Raw genomic sequence first — 20,929 nt, forward strand, 5'->3', positions numbered from 1 at the left:
CACCTCCATCTCCAAAATATTTTCCTCACCCCAAACTGAAACTGTGCCCACCAAGCAATAATTTCCCATTCCCTCTCTTCCCCAGCCCTTAATAACCACTGTTTCACTTTCTGTCTTATGAACTTGAATATTCTAGGTATCTCATGTACGTAAAATTATGCAACGTCTGTTCTTTTGTATTTGGCTTATTTCACTTAACATAATATCTTCAAGTAAATATCAGAATTCCATTCCTTTTCAAAGCTGAATAATATTCCATTGTGTGTATACCATTATTTTATTTATCTATTCACCTGTCAGTAGACAGCTGGGTTGTTACCACTTCTTGGCTATTATGAATAATACTACTATGAACATTGGTATACAATGTCTGATTGAGTCTTTACTTTCAGTTCTTTTGGTTATGTACTTAGAAATGAAATTCCTGGGTCACATGGTAGTTCTACATTTAACTTTGAAAAAGCGTCATACTGTTTTCCATAGTGGTTATGCCACTTTACGTTCCCACTAGCAGTGCAAAAGAGTTCCAATTCTCCACATCTTAGTTCTAATTTCTCCATATCTCCAAAAGTCAACACTTGTTTTCTGTTATTTTGGTAATAGCCATCCTGATGAGTATGTAGTGATATCTCATTGTGATTTCAATTTGCATTTCCCTAATGATTAGCGATGTTGAGGATCTTTTCATGTGCTTCTTGGCATCTGTATACCTTCTTTGGAGAAATATCTAGTCAAGCTCTTTGCCCATATTTTAATTAGGTTATTTGTTGTTGTTGAGTTGTAGGAACACTTTATATATTCTGGATATTAATTCCATATCAGATATATGATTTGCAAATATTTGTTTCTGTTTTGTCAGTTACTTTTTCAATCTGTGGATAGTACCCTTTAATGTTCAAGATTTTTAATTTTGAAGTCCAACTTATCTACTTTAATTTTTTTGTTTGCTTCGTTTTGTTTTTTTCTCTTTAAGGCTGCACATACAGCATATGGAAATTCCCTGGAGCTGCAGCCACCAGCCACAGCAACTGTGGGATCCAAGCCAAGTCTGTGACCTACACCACAGCTCAAAGCAATGCTGGATCCTTTACCCACTGAGCAAGGCCAGGGATCAAACTTGCATCCTTATGGATACTAGTCAGGTTTATTTCCACTGAGCCACAACAGGAATGCCTCTATTTCTTTCTTTTGTGCCTGTTCTTTTGGTGTCATATCCAAAAACTTGTTTCTAAATTCCAGGTCCTGAGCTTTTTCCTTAATGTTTTCTTCCAAGAATTTTATAGTTTTAGCTCTTACTCTTAGGTCTTTGATGCATTTTGAATTAATTTTTTAATACAGTGTAAGGTAAGCACCTATCTTCATTCTTTTGCATACGGTATTTCGTTTTCCCAGCATCATTTATCGAAAAGATGGTCATTTCTTCATTGAATGGTCTTGGCACCCTTGCTGAAAATCATTTGACCATCTATCCAAGGGTGATAAGCTATTGATTTTTGTGTATTTATATTTATTGGACCAACTTTTCAATTGATCTTATTAATTTTAAGATTTTAGAAGGGTTGTTTAGGATTTTATGTATTCAATCATGTCTTTTAAATGTTATTGTATTAGTTCCCATATTTTACAACTTATTTCATTTTATCGTTTTGTTGGTTTAGTAAGCACTTAGAAAATATTGTTGAATAATATGGCGATAATGAACATCAGGATCTTCCTGATTTTAATGGCAAAGGCTATATAATTTTATTATTTAATACGATGCTGCAGTTTGTTTTTGATAGTCTCTATCTCATTTAGTACACTTTTTTCAATTATTATTTTACTTGGAGTATTGAAGTAATGGCTGCTGAATTTTTTCAAGTTTTTTTTGGGGGGGGACAAAATTCTAATTCTAAGTAAACTAGGTTATGCAATGAATTTTGCTAATAGATACCTTTTTGTTGAAATACATTATTTCTCCTATTCCTGGAATGGTGTATTATTTTTTTAATATACCATTAAAGTCTATTCAGAAAGAAACATGAATCAATATTCACAAGCGCAATTAGTCTAAAATGTTTTGTTCCGTCTTTATGCTGTAGATTTTTCAGATGTTGGTATTAAGATTTTGCTAGATTTATAAATTTATTGGGGGAGATATCTAACCTTGCCTGTAGTCTGGTAATAATTTGAATAATTTGTGAATTATCTTTTCTTTGAAATTTGGATAAAACCTACCCATAAATTCATCAAGGCCTGTATCTTTTAAACAGTAGAATTTGAATTACCTTTCCAATGGTTTCTGTGGTCATTTAGTCTATTGAGTGTTTCTACTTTTTCTTAGAAACCTTTTGCAAATTATTTTTCCTAGAAATGATTAATTTCCTCAGTTTTCAAATATATTTCTCTAAAATTGTGTGAAATATTCTTTTATATTTTTAGTATTTCCTATAGCTATAGTTACACTTCCTTTATAATTTCTATTATTCAATTTTTTCTCTTTTGGTTTTTCTTATTTCCAGCTATTTAGGGGTGAACCATTTTAAACTGCAAATTTTGTGGAGTTACCTGGTGACATAGAGATTAAGGACTTAGCATTGTCACTGCTGTGGCTCAGCTTTGATCCCTGGCCCAGGAACTTTAGCATGCCGCAGGCATGGCCAAATCAATCAATCAATAAACAGCACGCCTAGGAGTTTTTAACTATTATTTTAAAAATATGTTAGGTAAATTTCAGCTTTTATTACTCATTACATATGAGATATTAATTCTATTTTATTTTCTAATAGTGCCTTAAGTTGAAAGTTCAGTTCACTCATGTTTATTTCCTTTATTATCATCTCAGGCATTTTCTTCTGAGTAAAGCTTTATCTGCAGTTTATAGGACTAGTAAATATAGTCCTATTATCGTCCTATAGTTTATATATATAACCTGATTATGAAAATCATTAAGGATTTCTTTGTCTGCAAGAAGATGACTAGTTTTCCAAGTGCTCCCATTTGAAATGAATATGAATTATTGAATGGATGCCTTTGCTTAGATTAAAGTTAGATTTAGATTCCTTGGTAACTCATCAGTTCCTCATCTTGGCCATTCTTTGCTAATTCACTTAACAAGCTTTGTGTCCCTGCATGTTCCAGGCACTGTGATAATTATTAAGAGTTTGTTACTATCCAGGTCTCGTTTAGTTGTGAGGGGCAAAATATGAACTAGCTTAGACTAAAAAAGTTACTGAAAAAAAAAAAAAAAGCTACTGAGAATTTCATATAAGACCAAGGCACAGCTTCACAACATGGAACCATTAAAACCCAAGTACTCAAAAAATAAGATTTTCTCTCTGTGTCCAACACTTGACTCAACAGTTTGACTTCACCCTTTGGGCCTTTCCCATGGTGGGACATATGGCCATGGCAGCTGTGTGCCTCTCGTGGCATAACTTTATCACTGAAGGAGGACTTAACAGAGTGTTTTTCTGGCTCTGGGTTACAAAAAAATTTAGTGATAGGCTCTGATTGGTCCAACTGGGGTTAATTACGTACTATGCCTTACTTAGCTAACCAGCTGTCAAATCACAGGATTAGTTTGGGAGGAAACAGCAATTTCCATTTGAAGTGGCTTAATGTGTCAAGATAAAGGGAGAAGATATGCTGGGCATCTAAAGGAATGGAATTCTCCTACAGATACAGTAACTTTGGGGAGTCCCTTCACTTTTAGGTGATCACTTTAAAATGGAACTATTGAACTATTGCGAGAGTTCTGTGTATTATACCTGATAGTTATTTTGATCCTTCCTCCAATTTTCTGAGGTGTGTGTGGGTAGGAGAGGTACTACCACCTTCTCAATCATTGGGCAGCTGGGGCACAGTGAAGATAAATGATTGTGATAGATAGAGAGAAGAGACCTTAATAGTTGAAGTTTCTTCCTTTTGCCTAACTCGGGCATGGGTTCTATGATTAAGAGCTATGTGTCTCATAGAAGCAAGAGTCATTATTCTTAAAAACATTAGCCAACTTTTTCAGGTTTTATGAAGTAGAACCACCAATACCACAGAGTCATCTGTTTATATTCCCTGGCCCCTTGAAAGTGTGAAGTCCATATAAATCAGGAATTTAAAGCAAAGCACTGGAAATAAGCAACTACTCTTCGTCTGTTTTTTCTTTTTTTCACAGAATACTCTTAGTACTTGGAAATCCCTTGATTACTCTTATTATAGAAGGCATTTCAAAGCTATGGAATAAAAGGAGGAAAAGGAGGCAGATAAAGGCACTTCGAACCTCCCTTTTATTCTAACTATGTCCCAAGAGATGTCATCAGATGGAATAAGTTTCCAAAAAAACTGCTACAGAAGAAGCTGATGAATAATTATAAAATGATCATTTTTATTTTTCTTTTCATTCATTTATATTTTGCCTAAGGACAAAATGTACATACAGCCTTTGCACTTAGTTACTACTCTGTAAAACAGAGTGATAACATTGCGATTCTTAAATATGTTACTTTGCTTTTCTAGTGTGTATTCTTGTCAAATCTGAGATATATTTATATGCATATAATATGTATGTATATATGAAATACATATACTAAAAACAGTTTTCGATGTAATTTAGGAACTGAAGGGTAACATAAAACAATTTGACTAAAAGTGGGTGTGATTTTCTTATCTCTGCCTGCCAAAAATTCACCCAAGAAAAATCATTCACATGTCTTTGCAGTTAGATTTCTTTTATAAATTGGAAGCTACTCCGTCGTAGGAGATGTTGTGAATCCTAATTGATGAGTATTTATAAAATATTTCTACATTGAGATGAAATGACAAAAATCTGAGATGGATTAATGGGCAGATGCCTGAATGACAGTGTGAAGATATGAAAGTATAGGTAAGCCAAGTTTTATTGATTAATTCAGCAGCATTTCTTTCCTGAGCATTCATAGTGTTGATAGAGAAATAAATTAAACAACCCTGTCCTTCAAGAGCTCATGGTTCAGAAGAGTTGTGGATTTTTATTTTGTTTGACAATAAAACAGTATTTGCTTTCTTAAAACCAGAATGCTGGGCAATTCTAGGGTTTATTTTGTTTTGCTATATAAGAAATTAGCTTGGTGGAGTTCCCATCTTGACTCAGTGGTAATGAATCCGACTAGTATCCGTGAGGATGTAGGTTCAATCCCTAGCCTCGCTCAGAGGAGGGGGGGGATCTGGCATTGCAGTGAGCCTTGATGTAGGTCACAGATGCAGCTCAGATCCCGTAGTTGCTGCGGTTGTGGTGTAGGCTGGTGGCTGCAGCTCCGAATCCACAGCCCCTAAAAAGACCAAAAAAAAAAAAAGAAAAAGAAAAGAAGAAGAAGAAACTAGCTTGATTATGTTAAGTTGTCTGAGGTTTAATCTCTAAAATAAACCTTATTATAGAGTCCACCCTTCGTAATTTAGAGTTTTGTGAGTGTTGTGTAATTAGTCAGGAGTCAGCTATTGTCTGACCTTGCCTTATATACTTGATAGAGGACAGCTTCCTATTAAATAAGCCAGTGTCATTTAAGAAAGTTGAAATGATCAGAATGATCAGCCATCAACTGCCATTTCCACTGTGTGGGAATTGAGTTTCAATCTTGTTTGCTGTTGTTTCTTTGATTTTATTTGTTTGCCCCATATTAGCAAGCCACTGTCTTCTCTCCATCACTGTCCTCACCCCATGCAGCTACCTAGGTAAAGTAAAAGGAAACATGTTAGGGATACAGCTTGGCAAAATAATAAAAAAAAATGTGGATTGTTAAATTGGATAGATCTGGATTAAATCCCTGATTCCTTTAGATCTTGGGTCTAGTTTTTTTGTTTGTTTTGTTTTGCTTTAACCTTATTCTATACTTTTCCTCATCTTTAAAACTGAAATAGTGACTGTTATGGTCTGAATTGTGTCCCCTCAAAATTTGTATGTTGAAGTTATAACCCCTAGTACAGCATAGAATGTAACTGTAATTTGGAAATAGAGTCTCTAAAGAGGTAATTGAGTTTAAATGAGGTCGTTAGGGTGGGCTCTAATCCAATAGGAATGGTGTCCTTATGAGAAGAGGAAGTTAGGATGCAGATGGATACAGAGGGTAGGCTTGTGATGACACAGGGAGAAGGCCATTTTCAGGCCAAGGAGAGAGGCCTTGAAGAAACCAACCCTGCTGACACTTTGATCTCAAAATTCTAGCCTCCAGAAAAGTAAGAGAGTAAATTTCTGTTTTTTAAGTCACCTAGTCTGTGGTACCTTGTTATGGCAGCCCTAACTAACTAATACAGCAACAACGTCTGAAGTGAAAGGCATAGGAATTTGAAATATTATTGTATACTATACTATATAATAAGTGATTCATATGTGTGGCTATTATGATTATTAACACTAGTATTTAGTATTATAGTTAGCATTGTAAAGCACTACCAAAGCTTTGTGAAAGAAATATTTGCCCCAAAGGAAAAAAAAAATGAGCTTATGAAAATACTTTTAAACAAAAGGAAATTCAAGTATGTCTCTGGAAGCTTTATTTCTAGGTCAATTTCAATGTATAAAGCATTGTATAATCTGTCTCTAATAGAGGGGTACACTCTGAAATGTTGCTTCTGCATTTAATGGCTTAATGCCCTTTGGTCTTAATCCTTCTTTCTTTAAGAAAGCGGAAGAGGTGCCGAGGCAAGGGGGTAATGCGAGGGACAGGAGGTGCTATGCACTCTTCCTGGGGTTTGGGTGGAGGTGGCCTCAAAGCTCTCTCTACCTGGACTCAGAAAATGCAGAGTGTTCCAAAAAAGGCACGTGTGGGAGCCAGTAGCATGCTGAGCACACAGACATGGAGTCCAATGCTGGGGCACTGAAGACTTCTCTGAGATTGAGCCAGGCATTTCTTCGGGCATCGATCCCTCCGGAAGCCTTCACCTTCGGTGAGCAGGCTCTCTTGCATCCAGAGTTGCCTCTGTCCTTAAATGGTTCACTGCTTTTCCAAACTTCCCAGCCCCCACTGCACCTTGGACCTGGGCATGTTGTCCCTCCAGGTCTCCAGTGCATGTGCCAGCAGGCATACTTTGAATATTCGTCAGGTCGACAAATAACTGTGAACTCGATTTTGGAGGGAGGTGGGCAGAAGGAAAGACTCAAGGTAGGGTTGAGAGTGTCTGCACAGAGCAACAGGAAACTGGTTAAAACTTGGCGAAGTGTGCAAAAGGTAGAACCTGAGCTTCTATAAGGAAAGGTGTCAGGGAGGTGGGAGCCAATGGAGACAGCACCAGGGGAACTGGGAGACTGACTGAGTACGTTCCTGCACTCTGAGGCACAGAGAGGGTTGGGACTGCCCCGGGCCACACAGCATCACAGGGGTCTCTATCTGGGGTAGAGAGAAAAATAAACTCAATAGTCAACAGTTATCAAGACATGGGCAACTTAGTTTTATCTGGATTATCACCTCTCCTTTGCACCATTACTTGAAGCAAATCCCAGACATCATCTCACTTGTAAATTTTTTATCATGATTATCTCTCATAATTTCTTAATGTAATCAAACATCTAGTTAAATATTCTTATTTCATAGTATCTTAGGGTGTTCATAATTTTTTAAAATATTATTTAAATAAGGTTCAAACTTTAAAAATGGGTAGATATTTTTTTTTATCTTTTTGTCTTTTTAAGGCCACACACATGGCATATGGAGGTTCCCAGGCTAGGGGTCCAATCAGAGCTACCGACGCCAGCCTACGCCAGAGCCACAGCAATGCAGGATCCGAGCCATGTCTGTGACCTACACCACAGCTCACGGCAACACTGGATCCTTAACCCACTGAGCGAGGCCAGAGATCAAACCCTCAACCTCATGGTTTCTAGTTGGATTCGATTCCTCTGCGCCACAACGGGAACTCCTATATTTCTTTTTTTAATAGCAGATTTGAGATATAATTCATGTAGCATACTTTTCACCCATTTAAAGTGGTTTTTAGTATATTCACAGAGTTCACCACATCAATTCCCCTTTCCCCCAACTGCAGCATATTGGTGGCTTTCTGTCTCTATGGTTATGCCAATTCTGGACATTTCATACAAATGCCATCATCCAGGATGCTGTCCTTTGGGACTGACTTCTTTCACTTAGCATATTTTCAAGATGCACCCATGTTGTAGCCTGTTTGGTACTACTTTTTATGCTGAATAGTATTTTGTTATATAGATATGCATTTTATCAATCCACTTACCCGTTGATGGACATTTGGATTGTTTCCACTTTTTGTCTATTCTAAATTATCCTGCCATAAACATTTGTGAACCAAAAAAAAAAAAAGGGAAGAAATGGTCCCACATAGAGAGAGCCCTTACCTTGCCTGAGCATCCTTTAAGAAATCGGGCTTGGATCTCCCTGATGATGTATTCGACTCAGGTAATGTTGTCAGTTTCTCAGTTAGCTGAGCAGTAAATCTGATCATTTCTTTACCAAAGATAAAGGATGTTCTTTAAAGTAGGTGAAATTTCTCTCTTAATGTTCGGTCCCTTCAGTTTTGCTTTATTGAAGGCTAGCTTATCATCGGTTTTGGTGTTTACTTTAAAATTTCCAGAGTAGACAAAATAGATCATCATAAACCATCCGTTAAATAAATACATTGCTTGGCTGTTTCTAAAATCTGTATCACTTATTTTATATTCCCCTGTGGCTCCCGCTGTAATGCAGAGATTTTGCTGTTTGGTGTTTTCATCTGTTGTTCACCCTCCGCTTCTCCCTCTTGAATTCTTGGTCTCCAGGAATTCCTTTAGGGAAGTTACGTCCCTGCCATGGGTAAGCGGGACACCGTGAGGAGGAGAGAAGAAGGCAGAAACTAGAAAAGGAAGTTCTGGTTCTACTCTCCCTTCCACCACTTAACACCAAATCAAGTCATTTAATCTCTTTGAGCCCCCAGTTTCTTTTCTATTAAAACAGTAACAAAATTATTTGCTATTAATACTTCAGTGGGCATGGGGGAAAGAGACAGCAAATGCGATACTCCCAAGGAAAGCAATTTGAACACCATCCAAAGCAATGAAAATAATAAGGCCCTGCTGGTAGAAACACTCCCAAAAGAGCCAGGGGTGTGCATGAGGGGGAACCACAGAGCAAACTAAATATGTAAAAGAAATTTAGAAACTGTTTTTCAGGTCATCAGTTATTACAAGATCCTTGATCTTTATCTTCATTTGCTAGAAGAGGAATTTGTCATTTTCAAAGTCTTTCCATTTTGGTTTTACTATCTGTGTGGTAATTTACATGAATCAAAGATAATTTTAAATTAATAACAATAGCTGCATCTACTGGAATAATATATTTTTTTTTTTTTTTTGTTTTTTGTTTTTTGTTTTGGCATAGGTATTTTTATTTTTTTTTTTTTTTTTTTTTTTTTTTTTTTTTTTAATTTTATTTTCCCACTGTACAGCAAGGGGGTCAGGTTATCCTTACATGTATACATTACAATTACAGTTTTTCCCCCACCATTTCTTCTGTTGCAACATGAGTATCTAGACATAGTTCTCAATGCTATTCAGCGGGATCTCCTTGTAAATCTATTCTACGTTGTGACTGATAAGCCCAAGCTCCCAATCCCTCCCACTCCCTCCCCCTCCCATCAGGCAACCACAAGTCTCTTCTCCAAGTCCATGATTGATTTTCTTTTCTGAGGAGATGTTCATTTGTGCTGGATATTAGATTCCAGTTATAAGTGATGTCATATGGTATTTGTCTTTGTCTTTCTGGCTCATTTCACTCAGTATGAGATTCTCTAGTTCCATCCATGTTGCTGCAAATGGCATGATGTCATCCTTTTTTATGGCTGAGTAGTATTCCATCGTGTATATATACCACATCTTCCGAATCCAATCCTCTGTCGATGGACATTTGGATTGTTTCCATGTCCTGGCTATTGTGAATAGTGCTGCAATGAACATGCGGGTGCATGTGTCTCTTTTAAGTAGAGCTTTGTCCGGATAGATGCCCAAGAGTGGGATTGCAGGGTCATATGGAAGTTCTATGTATAGATTTCTAAGGTATCTCCAAACTGTTCTCCATAGTGGCTGTACCAGTTTACATTCCCACCAGCAGTGCAGGAGGGTTCCCTTTTCTCCACAGCCCCTCCAGCACTTGTTATTTGTGGATTTATGAATGATGGCCATTCTGACTGGTGTGAGGTGGTATCTCATGGTAGTTTTGATTTGCATTTCTCTTATAATCAGCGATGTTGAGCATTTTTTCATGTGTTTGTTGGCCATCTGTATATCTTCCTTGGAGAAATGTCTATTCAGGTCTTTTGCCCATTTTTCCATTGATTGATTGGTTTTTTTGCTGTTGAGTTGTATAAGTTGCTTGTATATTCTAGAGATTAAGCCCTTGTCAGTTGCATCATTTGAAACTATTTTCTCCCATTCTGTAAGTTGTCTTTTTGTTTTCTTTTGGGTTTCCTTTGCTGTGCAAAAGCTTTTCAGTTTGATGAGGTCCCATGGGTTTATTTTTGCTCTAGTTTCTATTGCTTTGGGAGACTGACCTGAGAAAATATTCATGATGTTGATGTCAGAGAGTGTTTTGCCTATGTTTTCTTCTAGGAGTTTGATGGTGTCCTGTCGTATATTTAAGTCTTTCAGCCATTTGGAGTTTATTTTTGTGCATGGTGTGAGGGTGTGTTCTAGTTTCATTGCTTTGCATGCAGCTGTCCAGGTTTCCCAGCAATGCTTGCTGAATAGACTTTCCTTTTCCCATTTGATGTTCTTGCCTCCCTTGTCAAAGATTAATTGACCATAGGTGTCAGGGTTAATTTCCAGATTCTCTATTCTGTTCCATTGGTCTGTCTGTCTGTTTTGATACCAGTACCACACTGTTTTGATGACTGTGGCTTTGTAGTATTTCTTGAAGTCTGGGAGAGTTATGCCTCCTGCTTGGTTTTTGTTTCTCAGGATTGCTTTGGCGATTCTGGGTCTTTTGTTGTTCCATATAAATGTTTGGATTGTTTGTTCTAGTTCTGTGAAAAATGTCATGGGTAATTTGATAGGGATTGCATTGAATCTGTAGATTGCTTTGGGTAGGATGGCCATTTTCACAATATTGATTTTTCCAATCCAGGAACATGGAATATCTTTCCATTTTTTTACATCTTCTTTGATTTCTTTGATTAAGGTTTTATAGTTCTCGGCATATAGGTCCTTTACCTCTTTGGTTAGGTGTATTCCGAGGTATTTGATTTTGTGAGGTACAATTTTAAAAGGTATCGTATTTTTGTTGGAATAATATATTTTATGTCATGGGTACTCTGTTTTCTAAAAGGATTTACCAATTTACAATAAAGAATACAAATGTGAATTAAGGTTGATGAAAAAGTAATAAAATAGAAATAAGGAACAAGAACCCGATATAATAGAGGAAGGCAGACATACCTTGGTGCCATGATATTTTATACTAAATTATCAAGCAGTGGTCATAGAGCACCAGAGAAGGGTCTGATGTCTTGTTTCTTATACTGATTTACCACCAGATGGTTTTCATGCCAAAACTTATTAGTTTATTTCTCCACCTGCTACACTTTTCCAGCAGTAAATTATCTAGTTCTCTTTAACTCTCTAAAGCCTCCCCTGGGAGATGCTTCCAAACTTGTTCCCATTTTTAACATCAACTGAAAATTATTTCAGATAAAAAGCTGATTTTTTTTTAATTTAAATAGACAACTGTTCTATTTCAATGCTTTTCTAAAGTTGTTTTATCAGTAATTATCTGATGGGGAAATAAACTAATTCTAGACAATCTGTTGTATTTTCTAACTAAATTTTTGTGGGTTTTGTACACATGCATATGTACACATACACACAAACGTGCACATGTGTATGCACACACACACATATATGTATGTATGTATATTGTTTTTACATCTAATGTAAATATTAAACAGGACCACGATTCTATTCCTATTGATAATCTCCTAACATCACCGTCAGCTCCATCCCAGTAAAGGGCTAGCAATTGTGGAAACAACAGCCAAACCTGTTTTGGGTGCTTTGGAGACAAAAGTTGTTGGTTAAATAGTATGTCATGCTTGTTGACTTTCTGATGATACAGTGTATCCACCTTATCATGGCTAATGGTGGCAGTATGGAGATTCCATTCCTGAAATGCCACATTGGTTGGAACTCAGCAAAGCAACCTCAGCTGCTTGCAAACTTGCAAATCCTGCAGTGTTAAATGGCCAAGATGCCACTGCAGCATTTTTTTTTTCAGTTGCATTAATCTCTTTCTGCTTGCAAGCAGGAAATTTACATGGTTCTGATTATTAATAAATGTGGCAGGATCTTAGCCCCAGCATACTGAGCACAGTGAGAAACCAGCAATCAGAATTGCTAGGCTCTTTCTCAGGGTGGAAAGCATGTGATGTGGTAATGCATGGCTTAGAAGTAAAAATCTTTAATGGATTAAAGAGGAGTATTATGGTTCCTGGGACGTTCCTCAAAAGTTGGCTTGTAATCCACATTTAAAAATAACAAATTAACTTTTTAATTTGAAAATGTAAAGCAAAATAATTCTATGTTCCCCCTGGAACTCTAGGCATTTTATATTAAAATTAACAGAAAGCATGAATTTATCTTTAAAAGCCATGCAAGATAGCAAAGCTAACTAAAGAAGAAAAAAATAACAGATTATCAGAATAGAGGGTTATAACTATTAATTAACTTCCTTTCTAAAGCCAACATTGGACTATGGGAGAATTCAAGGTCTTTAGTCACAGTTACTGGTAAATTCAGTACCAAGAATATATTTTAATATTTATTTCTACATAGCAGAATAAGCCACATGCCAAGGCCTTTGTACCTTTTATACTCTTTTCCCCTGTAAAGTTAGAATTATCTAACATGGTGACACCCTAAATTCAAAACAAAAGAAGTAATAAAGATAATGTTTAAATCAGATTTTCTATTTATCCTAATATCATCATGATGTAGTTTTGTTCTTTGCTTATTTAAAAACTGAAGTCACAGTGACTTTCTAACCACTATATATAGAAGTTCTATATTTATTTAAAATGCTCTTCATCTTTATATTCTTTATATTGGGAATTACTGAACTGGACAGTGGGCAAAAAATGTAAGTGGAGTCGAAGGTTTGTTAAATTATTTGTGTGGTGAGAAAGCCAGATTAGCTTTTGAAAACATGCCAGATTTGGGGTCTGTGGCTTTATTATCATTCTCTTTTGGTCTTATGAAAAGCTGTGAAAAGAATGAAGTACAGTCAACTTTGCACTGTTGGTGTAGTTTATTGTAGAATGATATTATTAAGCAATGATTAGCATACAGTAAAGCCAGCCTTTTGGAGGCAAGAGGGTTAAGGCGAAGACATAAAGGAAGTGCCTCTTATTTAAGTCAAATATTTAAGTCTCTATTTCCAAATAGTGTTAACAAATAAAATATTTGATAGAACTGTTGAGAAGATCCAGATAATAAATTTGAAAAGGCTTTGCAAACTGTAAAGTACCTGTTGCTGTTCTCAACTTTTTACGTGTTTTTTTATAGCGACAAAATTAGTTCCTGATAGGGTATGAATTTATTTCTGTAGCAGAACACGCTACATATTTAGGGTGGAATAAAGTAAGATTTTATAAATTGCCCCAAAATGTCACAGGCTGATTTGTATTTAAGGTGATCCTATACATTAATCACCGAGTAACCTTCAGTTTTCCAAATAAAGAATAAAGGGACTGGTGATGACATTTGTAATCATCTATGGAAAGGGAATTATCTAAATTCCTCACAGATGGAGAGATATCAAGCGTAAATCATTATATCCACATTTCTAATTTTAAGAAGCTTTGAGGGTGTTTGTGGATAGTAGGGAACAAGCATTGTTTTGCATATGGAATTAAACATAAACTTTCCATTCCATAATCCCTAATTCTCCAAATGACTATGGAGGACTTTTCAGATACCACCCCTTAAGAACTGAGAAATTCATAAAAGGAAAATAACATTATGTTACATGCAATACACAAATGGAGCATATTGGAACAGCTAGAATAGTGATCTTTCAAAGAGGACATATTAGACTCTATATGCTTCAGACTACAGAGTGGCTTGCTTAATGCTGTAAAAAATAAAATAAAAGGATGACATATGACATATGCTCCTAATTCTCACCTCATAGCAGCTTATTATATTATTTCTAAACAAGCTGCATAACTCATTTCTTCTTCATACAACATAATTCAACCCAATATCCTGTGTACACTAAATGTAGACCAGTGCTTGAGGTTTTTAGTAAATGCTAGATATATAGGAATGCTTGTCTAATGTGACATTAACATAGTTTCAAGGATTAGACTATATTCACTTGGAAACACACAAGAAAATCTTGGTGTCAGATGTTCAATGAACTTTGAGATAAGTGACATATGGAACTGCTCACTATGGGTGATACACACGCAATCAAAAAAAACTACAGTGGTGCAGTCTGTTCTCGCTACTGAATCTGCATGTTTTTCCTCAATTCAGATGTAAAAACTTTTTTTTAATAAACTTTTTAAATTTATGAAGTGTAAATATTTTCTTCATTTTTGTCCTTCTTGTTTTTGAAGTATTTTAAAATTAATACATTCTTACTAACCCCTGGGTTTATAAATTACAAAAGCTAAAACACAAGTAAATGTTAAAACATGGATAAACCCACTATGATGGGGTTTGTCATGATCAAAATTCATTAAACTGAGTTATTTTTCTATCTGCCCAATATCTTATTTTTGAAATTTAATCTGGAAAGGAGCTGGAAATGAATTATAGACTACCAGATAAATAACATCACTAGGGGAAAAAAAAATAGAGTTGTTTTTTAAAGACCCCTGGAATTCAGTTTTATCACTTTTTCTTTTTTTTTTTTTTTTTTTAATGGCAACATAGAGTGAAAAAGGCAAATGCTTTGAGTCACGTATCTTGGTTTTCTCAGGCTTTCTTTTCTGTGGAGGTGGTAGAAGGTACAGATGTGAAAGGAATAATGGCTTTGGATTTCCACATTACCTTCAGTTCTGCGAGGTAGCCCTGGAAATGCTCCTAGCGCCACTGACCAGAACATTCTGACAGTTAAGAGATGGGGGAACTAGTTTCCTAGGGCATGCCTGTCCTCAGAGATTGAAGAAGATGGCAGCATTTTTTGTCACCATGTAGCAAAGCTCTCAGACACAGCTGTAATTTGCCCTCTGGCCTCAGGCAGCAGGATCTGAAGATACGAGCCGTGTCTCTCGCTGGCACCTGCTTTGTTATTAACTCATTTTGCCTGCATCTTTAACTCAAGGTGGCAGCTGTCTTTCCAGCCTTGGATGACATCCCTCTCAGTCCTCAAATATTGGCACGTGGGGGCTGTTTCCTCTCCCTGGCTCTCTGTGTAGAGTCTCAACTGTGTACCCCCTGTTGGCAATGAGTGACACGGTGTCCTGATGGCTCCCTCTCTCTTTGCTTTTGCAGCTGGCGCCACGTACATCTTTGGGAAAAGCGGAGGCCTCATCCTCTACACCTGGCCGGCCAACGACAGGCCCAGCACACGCTCTGACCGCCTGGCCGTTGGCTTCAGCACCACCGTGAAGGATGGCATCTTGGTGCGCATAGACAGTGCCCCAGGCCTCGGGGACTTCCTCCAGCTTCACATAGTGAGTACACGGCTGTGGCCTGGATTCTCTTGTGTTCCTGGTGTCTGAGTTGCTGAGTCAGATATATGCAGTGGAACATTCTAGATAGACACGGCAAAGGCGCACACGTGTATCATGCTACCTTAGTGTGTTGGAGCCATGTCCAAAGGGTGGTGTGCGTTGCCTCATTCTCCCCTTCAGATATGAACCTTGATGCTTAGAGGGTGCCTCAGAGATAGAAAATTTGAATCTCTCCCCGTCCAGCCTCCTCTCCCTATTCTGTAGTTTGGCCTGTCCTGAAACATTTAACAAACGACTTAGGTGTAAATATGAGATTGACCTGGCACGGTTCAGCCTAACCCAGTGCAAGTAGCAAGGTACCTCAGATGTCAGAGATCTCCTAAGTTGGGGAGTCAGCAAAGCCAAATAAAAATATTTGGCGCTTTTCAGGTCCTACAGTCTCTGTCATAGTTACTCAACACTGCTGTGGTTAATGGGAAAGCAGCTATAGACAATTCATTGTTTCATAACGTGCGTGACTGCATTCCAATCAAAATTTTTTTATAAAAACAGGCTGTAGGCTGTGCTTTGGTGAACCCTGCCCTACCCTGCAGACATCCTTGTAATGTAAAGAACAAGTGAAAGAAAATGGGGCTAGACTAGATGGGGCAGAAAGAAACTGTGCAATAACCAAGAGTTGGTGTCTTCATGTGTGTTGTATTTCCAACATTTTGCTGGTAGGTATAAACCCAATAAGACTGCGCCCTCATTCACAGCAGATCATTAGGAACATGGAGCAATTCTAAGAAATTAAAATGATTTGGAGGAAAAAATTACTGCGTTATGAGGATAGAAAATATTTTTATAGCAACAATTAACCCATTTTATCACCTGTGCAGTCTGCAGTTAAGAAAGTAGGCTAAAGAAAGATATGATTCTCATCCATAAGTACCCAGAGTGCAGCCACCAAGAGTAAAGAGAGGAATTGTTCTCATTAGTTAGCAATGACAAGGCTAGAAAGAATGGATTTAATTTGGAGCAATAAGAATTCAGTTTAAATAGCAGGGGGAAAAGGCAGTTAAGAGGAAAAATCAACTGGGGATTATCACCAACCTCCAGAAAGGAGGAGAAGGGACATTTGCTGGGGAATCTTTGAATCTGATTTTTGCCAGTGTGCCCATCGACTGAGGAAAGCGGAGTGAGATTTCAGCTCTGGTCTCTGGAGTGGAGGTGGCTGGCTGGAGCCACAGTGGTAAGCTCAGCCCTCGAAGCCGTGCCCATCTCCAGCATCCACGCGTCCAGCATGCCTTGGAAACAGGAAAAGCTGGAAAGAAAAGGCTTGAGCTGGAAGCCTGTCTGATCTCGGAGTGAGCCAGAGCAGGGCAAGTCTGTACTTAGGAGTACAGGGAAGCCCTGGTTAGAAAGGATCATCTTCAAAACATAGAAGAGGGGTCTTGGGGAGAGCTGTGAGCCTTCAATGCTTCCTCAAATCCTTTAGGAAACCCTAGCGTACTTCAAAAAGCCATGCCAGGGAGCACAGAGAAAGGCAGTCATAGTTCGTTCGTTCAGTTTATCTTTATTTGGCCTCTATGAACCACCATAATTTACAAAACTCTATGAGATTTATGCTGCATATAACTTAATGACTATTTCATGGCAGCTATAACTAGGCTATTATTACCAGCTCACTTGCATTTTCATGGTGATTTATCTTCTTTTTTTACTCTGTGACTTACTAAGAAAAATATGATTTGGCACAGCCACGAGCATTTTTCAATCAGATAATGTGCTACCAGTTTATCCATTTCTTCCCATTCGTACAGCGTCTTCACTTTTAAGAGAAACATTTTCTTCTTTTCTATTAGTTTACTTGCAGTTGGCAGTGTTTTGTAAAATAGACGTGAGGACCCTGGAAACTTCTAGGAGAAACCAAAGCATTCCACTTTAATTCTTCAAAGCAGAAATACAAGAAACTTTACACCAAAAAGAGAAGAGACACCCTCCCCCTCCTTATGGACTTACCCCTTATTCCAATGTCATTATCATTGTTTAAACATTCTAAAACATTCCAATAGATTGTCCTTCAGAGCTTGGGTTAGGAAATGCCATATAATACTTTTAGAGAAAAGGAAAAGAGACCCTACCATGTGAAGAAACCACACCATTCCTGAATGGACCTGATGTGTCTGTGGCCTTCTTAAGCATGGGGCCGTTTTATGGGGTTAATGATTTCAAACCTTTTTTTTTAATTCTCTAGTGGATTGTCTCTGGTATCTACCAGAGATAGAAACTGTGTGTGACTCTATTCCAATAAAAATGTATGTATAAGAACAGGCTGCAAACAGTCCTTTGGTGACCACTGTCCTAGGCTTTGAATGTCCTCATAGAAATGTAAGGAACACGTGATAAACACTGAGGTCAGAGTTTAAGAGCAAAGGGAATTTTCCTCAACATACTGAAGAGGGAAGTTTCCAAGTAGAAGGTCAAAGACTTGCTTACAAAATCCACTCTCTTGTTTTGGACATTTATATAGATTCATCGGGAAAATGAAGCCATAAATACGTACCAAGGTGATTTTTTTATGACGTTCACAATCTGTAAAACATAGATTGGTTTATTTACAGTGTGTTTCTTTGCACTAAAGAAGATAACTCAAAAAGAAAAGAATTTAAGGGCCATGAAGGAAAGTGGGCAGAAGACAGCAGACTGAATTCCCCCTTGTGGTGCCTCTAGGAGAAGAGGAACTCACTGGGGAAAAAAAGAGAAAAGAGAGAAAGTGATGACAGACCTGAAGAGGAAATGAAAGGAGGGTGAATCCCAGAGACAGGGGCAGAAAGGAAGAAGTGGGCCTGAGGAAAGGAGGCCCACTGTCTGGAGATGTCCTCTGGCAAGTGTCACATGGGCAAAGCTTCATTCTTTGAGTGCAGGTGTTAATTGTGGAAATAACCGAAAGTACCTAGGTGCTACTTCTGAGTAGTTGTTGAACAAGTATTTTGCTCAGAAACAATGTATCAACTCCGAAATTAGAGCAAGCATGTGTGTGCGCGCACGCGCATGTGTGTGTGTGTGTGTGTGTGAGAGAGAGAGAGAGAGAGAGAGAGAGAGAGAGACATGGTTGGGGAGGGAGATAAAAGAAATTGAGAGTCTGCATTTTACAAACTGCTACTGAAGGCTATTCCTAGGATTTCCTGAAGCTTTTGAAGCAGTGGTAACATTGTCATTGGAATATTCCCCCTTTACACCCAAGTTAGCCTATTTGGAGGAAGAGAGGCTTCTCTCCCAAGAACACTGGGGCATCTGACCCAAGATGAGCACCTGCTGTAAAACAGGCTTATCTGTTGCTGAGACCCTGGAGCAGGAGTGACAGGGAGGGTTCCTCTTGCCTCAGCTCTGAGTGCCTCTCACTGTCTCACTGCAGGCTTTGCACTGGAAGATTTATAGAGCACTAGGTGAGTCTGGCAAGTAGGCTTTCTGGCTTCCACTAGCCATGGCTACCTCTGGCATGGAAGGGAGGCTTTGGGGATGGAAGTATGCTACGTATTTGTTACACTCCCTCTAGGCTGCACACTATCCTTCACAGGCTTAAGTTCTCCCATATCCCTTCCTTTGTCATCCCGAAATCCCCACGCATTAAATGCTTTTCAGGAAAGCAGGTATCTTTTTAAACTCCTATTCTCTGGGGGCCCTTGAATCATTGACTAACCTGTTTACTCAGTCTTATTATGATCCTTCCCCCACAGGCTAAAGTCAGCTGCTCTGACAGGGTTTTTCTGTTTAGACAGTTAGGGAGCAAGCCAGAGAAATTAGCACGACTAATTGGGGACATACAACATTTGGAAGGAGGGGGAGGCAGGAATACAGGAGAGAGCTTGGACAGCATGAAGGCACTGGTGCCCCAGGATGTAGAATTGATACAAAGAGATGGACACCAAGGCAGAGCTGAACAGGTGCTGTAGGCACAAGTTTTCCTGTTTCACAGTTTGCTGAGATTATCTGTTGTTCTATCCAAAAGAACAGAGGCTCATCTTTCTTTGACTGCTTTCTTTTAAATCAAATGTCTTCCCACTCATCTGGGCCTCATGGTGATTAAATACGGTTGTTGAACAAGACAAGAATTAGATCATTTTAAAAAAAAATCAGAGAAGGCCAGAAGATCAAAATAATTTAGAGATTGTTTGCTTCAAATTAGCTTCTGTTTCTTCATTTTTTTTGGTTCACACTTCCATGATGTACTATTTTTCTTTGTCAATTATTAATCGTGATATTAATGAATCACAAATGAAATGTGTTTGACGAAGGCCTAAAGTCCGTGAAATAAAGTTGTGTACAGGGAGGGTATCTTATGGCAGAGGGGTTTTTACAAACTATGACTTCAAATATAAATTTCCTCCATTGAAACCTATTTTTGAGAAATTAATCTACTCAGCATATGGAAGAAGCTATTCCTTATGAGTGGCATCTGCCTATTGACCCCATATCTAGGATCTATGGAGCTGTGTCGTGTTATGCTCACCTTCTTTCTGCAATAGGGACAACAATGAATAGGACCAGAGAAAGGATTACCACGAGAGCTTGCTATTGCTAGCATGAAACTCTTGACAACCTCCTTTTACCACCTACAAAATAGAAGGTCAGGGAGAACTGGACCACAGTTAGCCTCTCTTTATGTAGTTAATGCAGGGTATAAAAAAAGACATCCTATTAATTTTATTCTCTCTGTGTGTGATTTACAGTAAATCCTCTTGGATTCATTTTTTAATTATGAACCTTTCAGGAACAGTGAAAATTTATGAGTTAGGGCATCTGTTTTGTTTTACAAGAATCTATAACCTTCCCTACCTGTTTCCCTCCTGACTTGTAATGTAGATCCTTGCATAAAACAAAGGAGGAGAAGAGAAAGTACTGTGGCTCACACTGACCCCCTTTGCATAAGGGCAATGTCTCCTTCCAAAAAACTGCCCCCCCCCCAAAAAAAAGACTGATAGTTTTTTCTCAGTGTCAGGTTTGGGAAATTGTATATTTACTAAGTTTGGATTAGATAGTATTGTTTTTCCATAATATATAGCACTTGAAGAGACTCCTGGAGAGTAAATGGGAGCAGAGCGGAAGTATGATAAATGGTTCGTTCTGTACATCTATTCCATCTATAAATTGCTGGCCTGGATGCTTCATTTGGCTGTCTCCATGTGGGATATTTACAGTAAGCCATCAACATCTGCTGGGTTAGTCTTCAGTGAGGTTAGGTGGCTGTTAACTTAGATTCATCTCGATTTGGCTGGTGGCAGAACTGGATTGGATTCAGGAACTGTATGTGGGGCGGGGGCAT

The 20,929-nt window shown here is 38.0% G+C and overlaps 1 protein-coding gene across 35 annotated transcripts in view; it reads left to right on the top strand.

Moving 5' to 3' along the window:
- NRXN3 (neurexin 3) overlaps positions 1-20,929 on the top strand; it is a 1,647,030-nt gene that overhangs the window by 1,243,423 nt on the left and 382,678 nt on the right. For all 35 annotated transcript variants that reach the window (XM_021099958.1, XM_021099974.1, XM_021099978.1 and 32 more), the window contains one exon: positions 15,443-15,624. In XM_021099958.1, the coding sequence (XP_020955617.1) occupies positions 15,443-15,624 (182 nt within the window). The remainder of the gene's footprint in view (positions 1-15,442; positions 15,625-20,929) is intronic.

Source organism: Sus scrofa, chromosome 7 (genome assembly GCF_000003025.6).
Source record: "Sus scrofa isolate TJ Tabasco breed Duroc chromosome 7, Sscrofa11.1, whole genome shotgun sequence".
NCBI lineage: Eukaryota > Metazoa > Chordata > Mammalia > Artiodactyla > Suidae > Sus > Sus scrofa.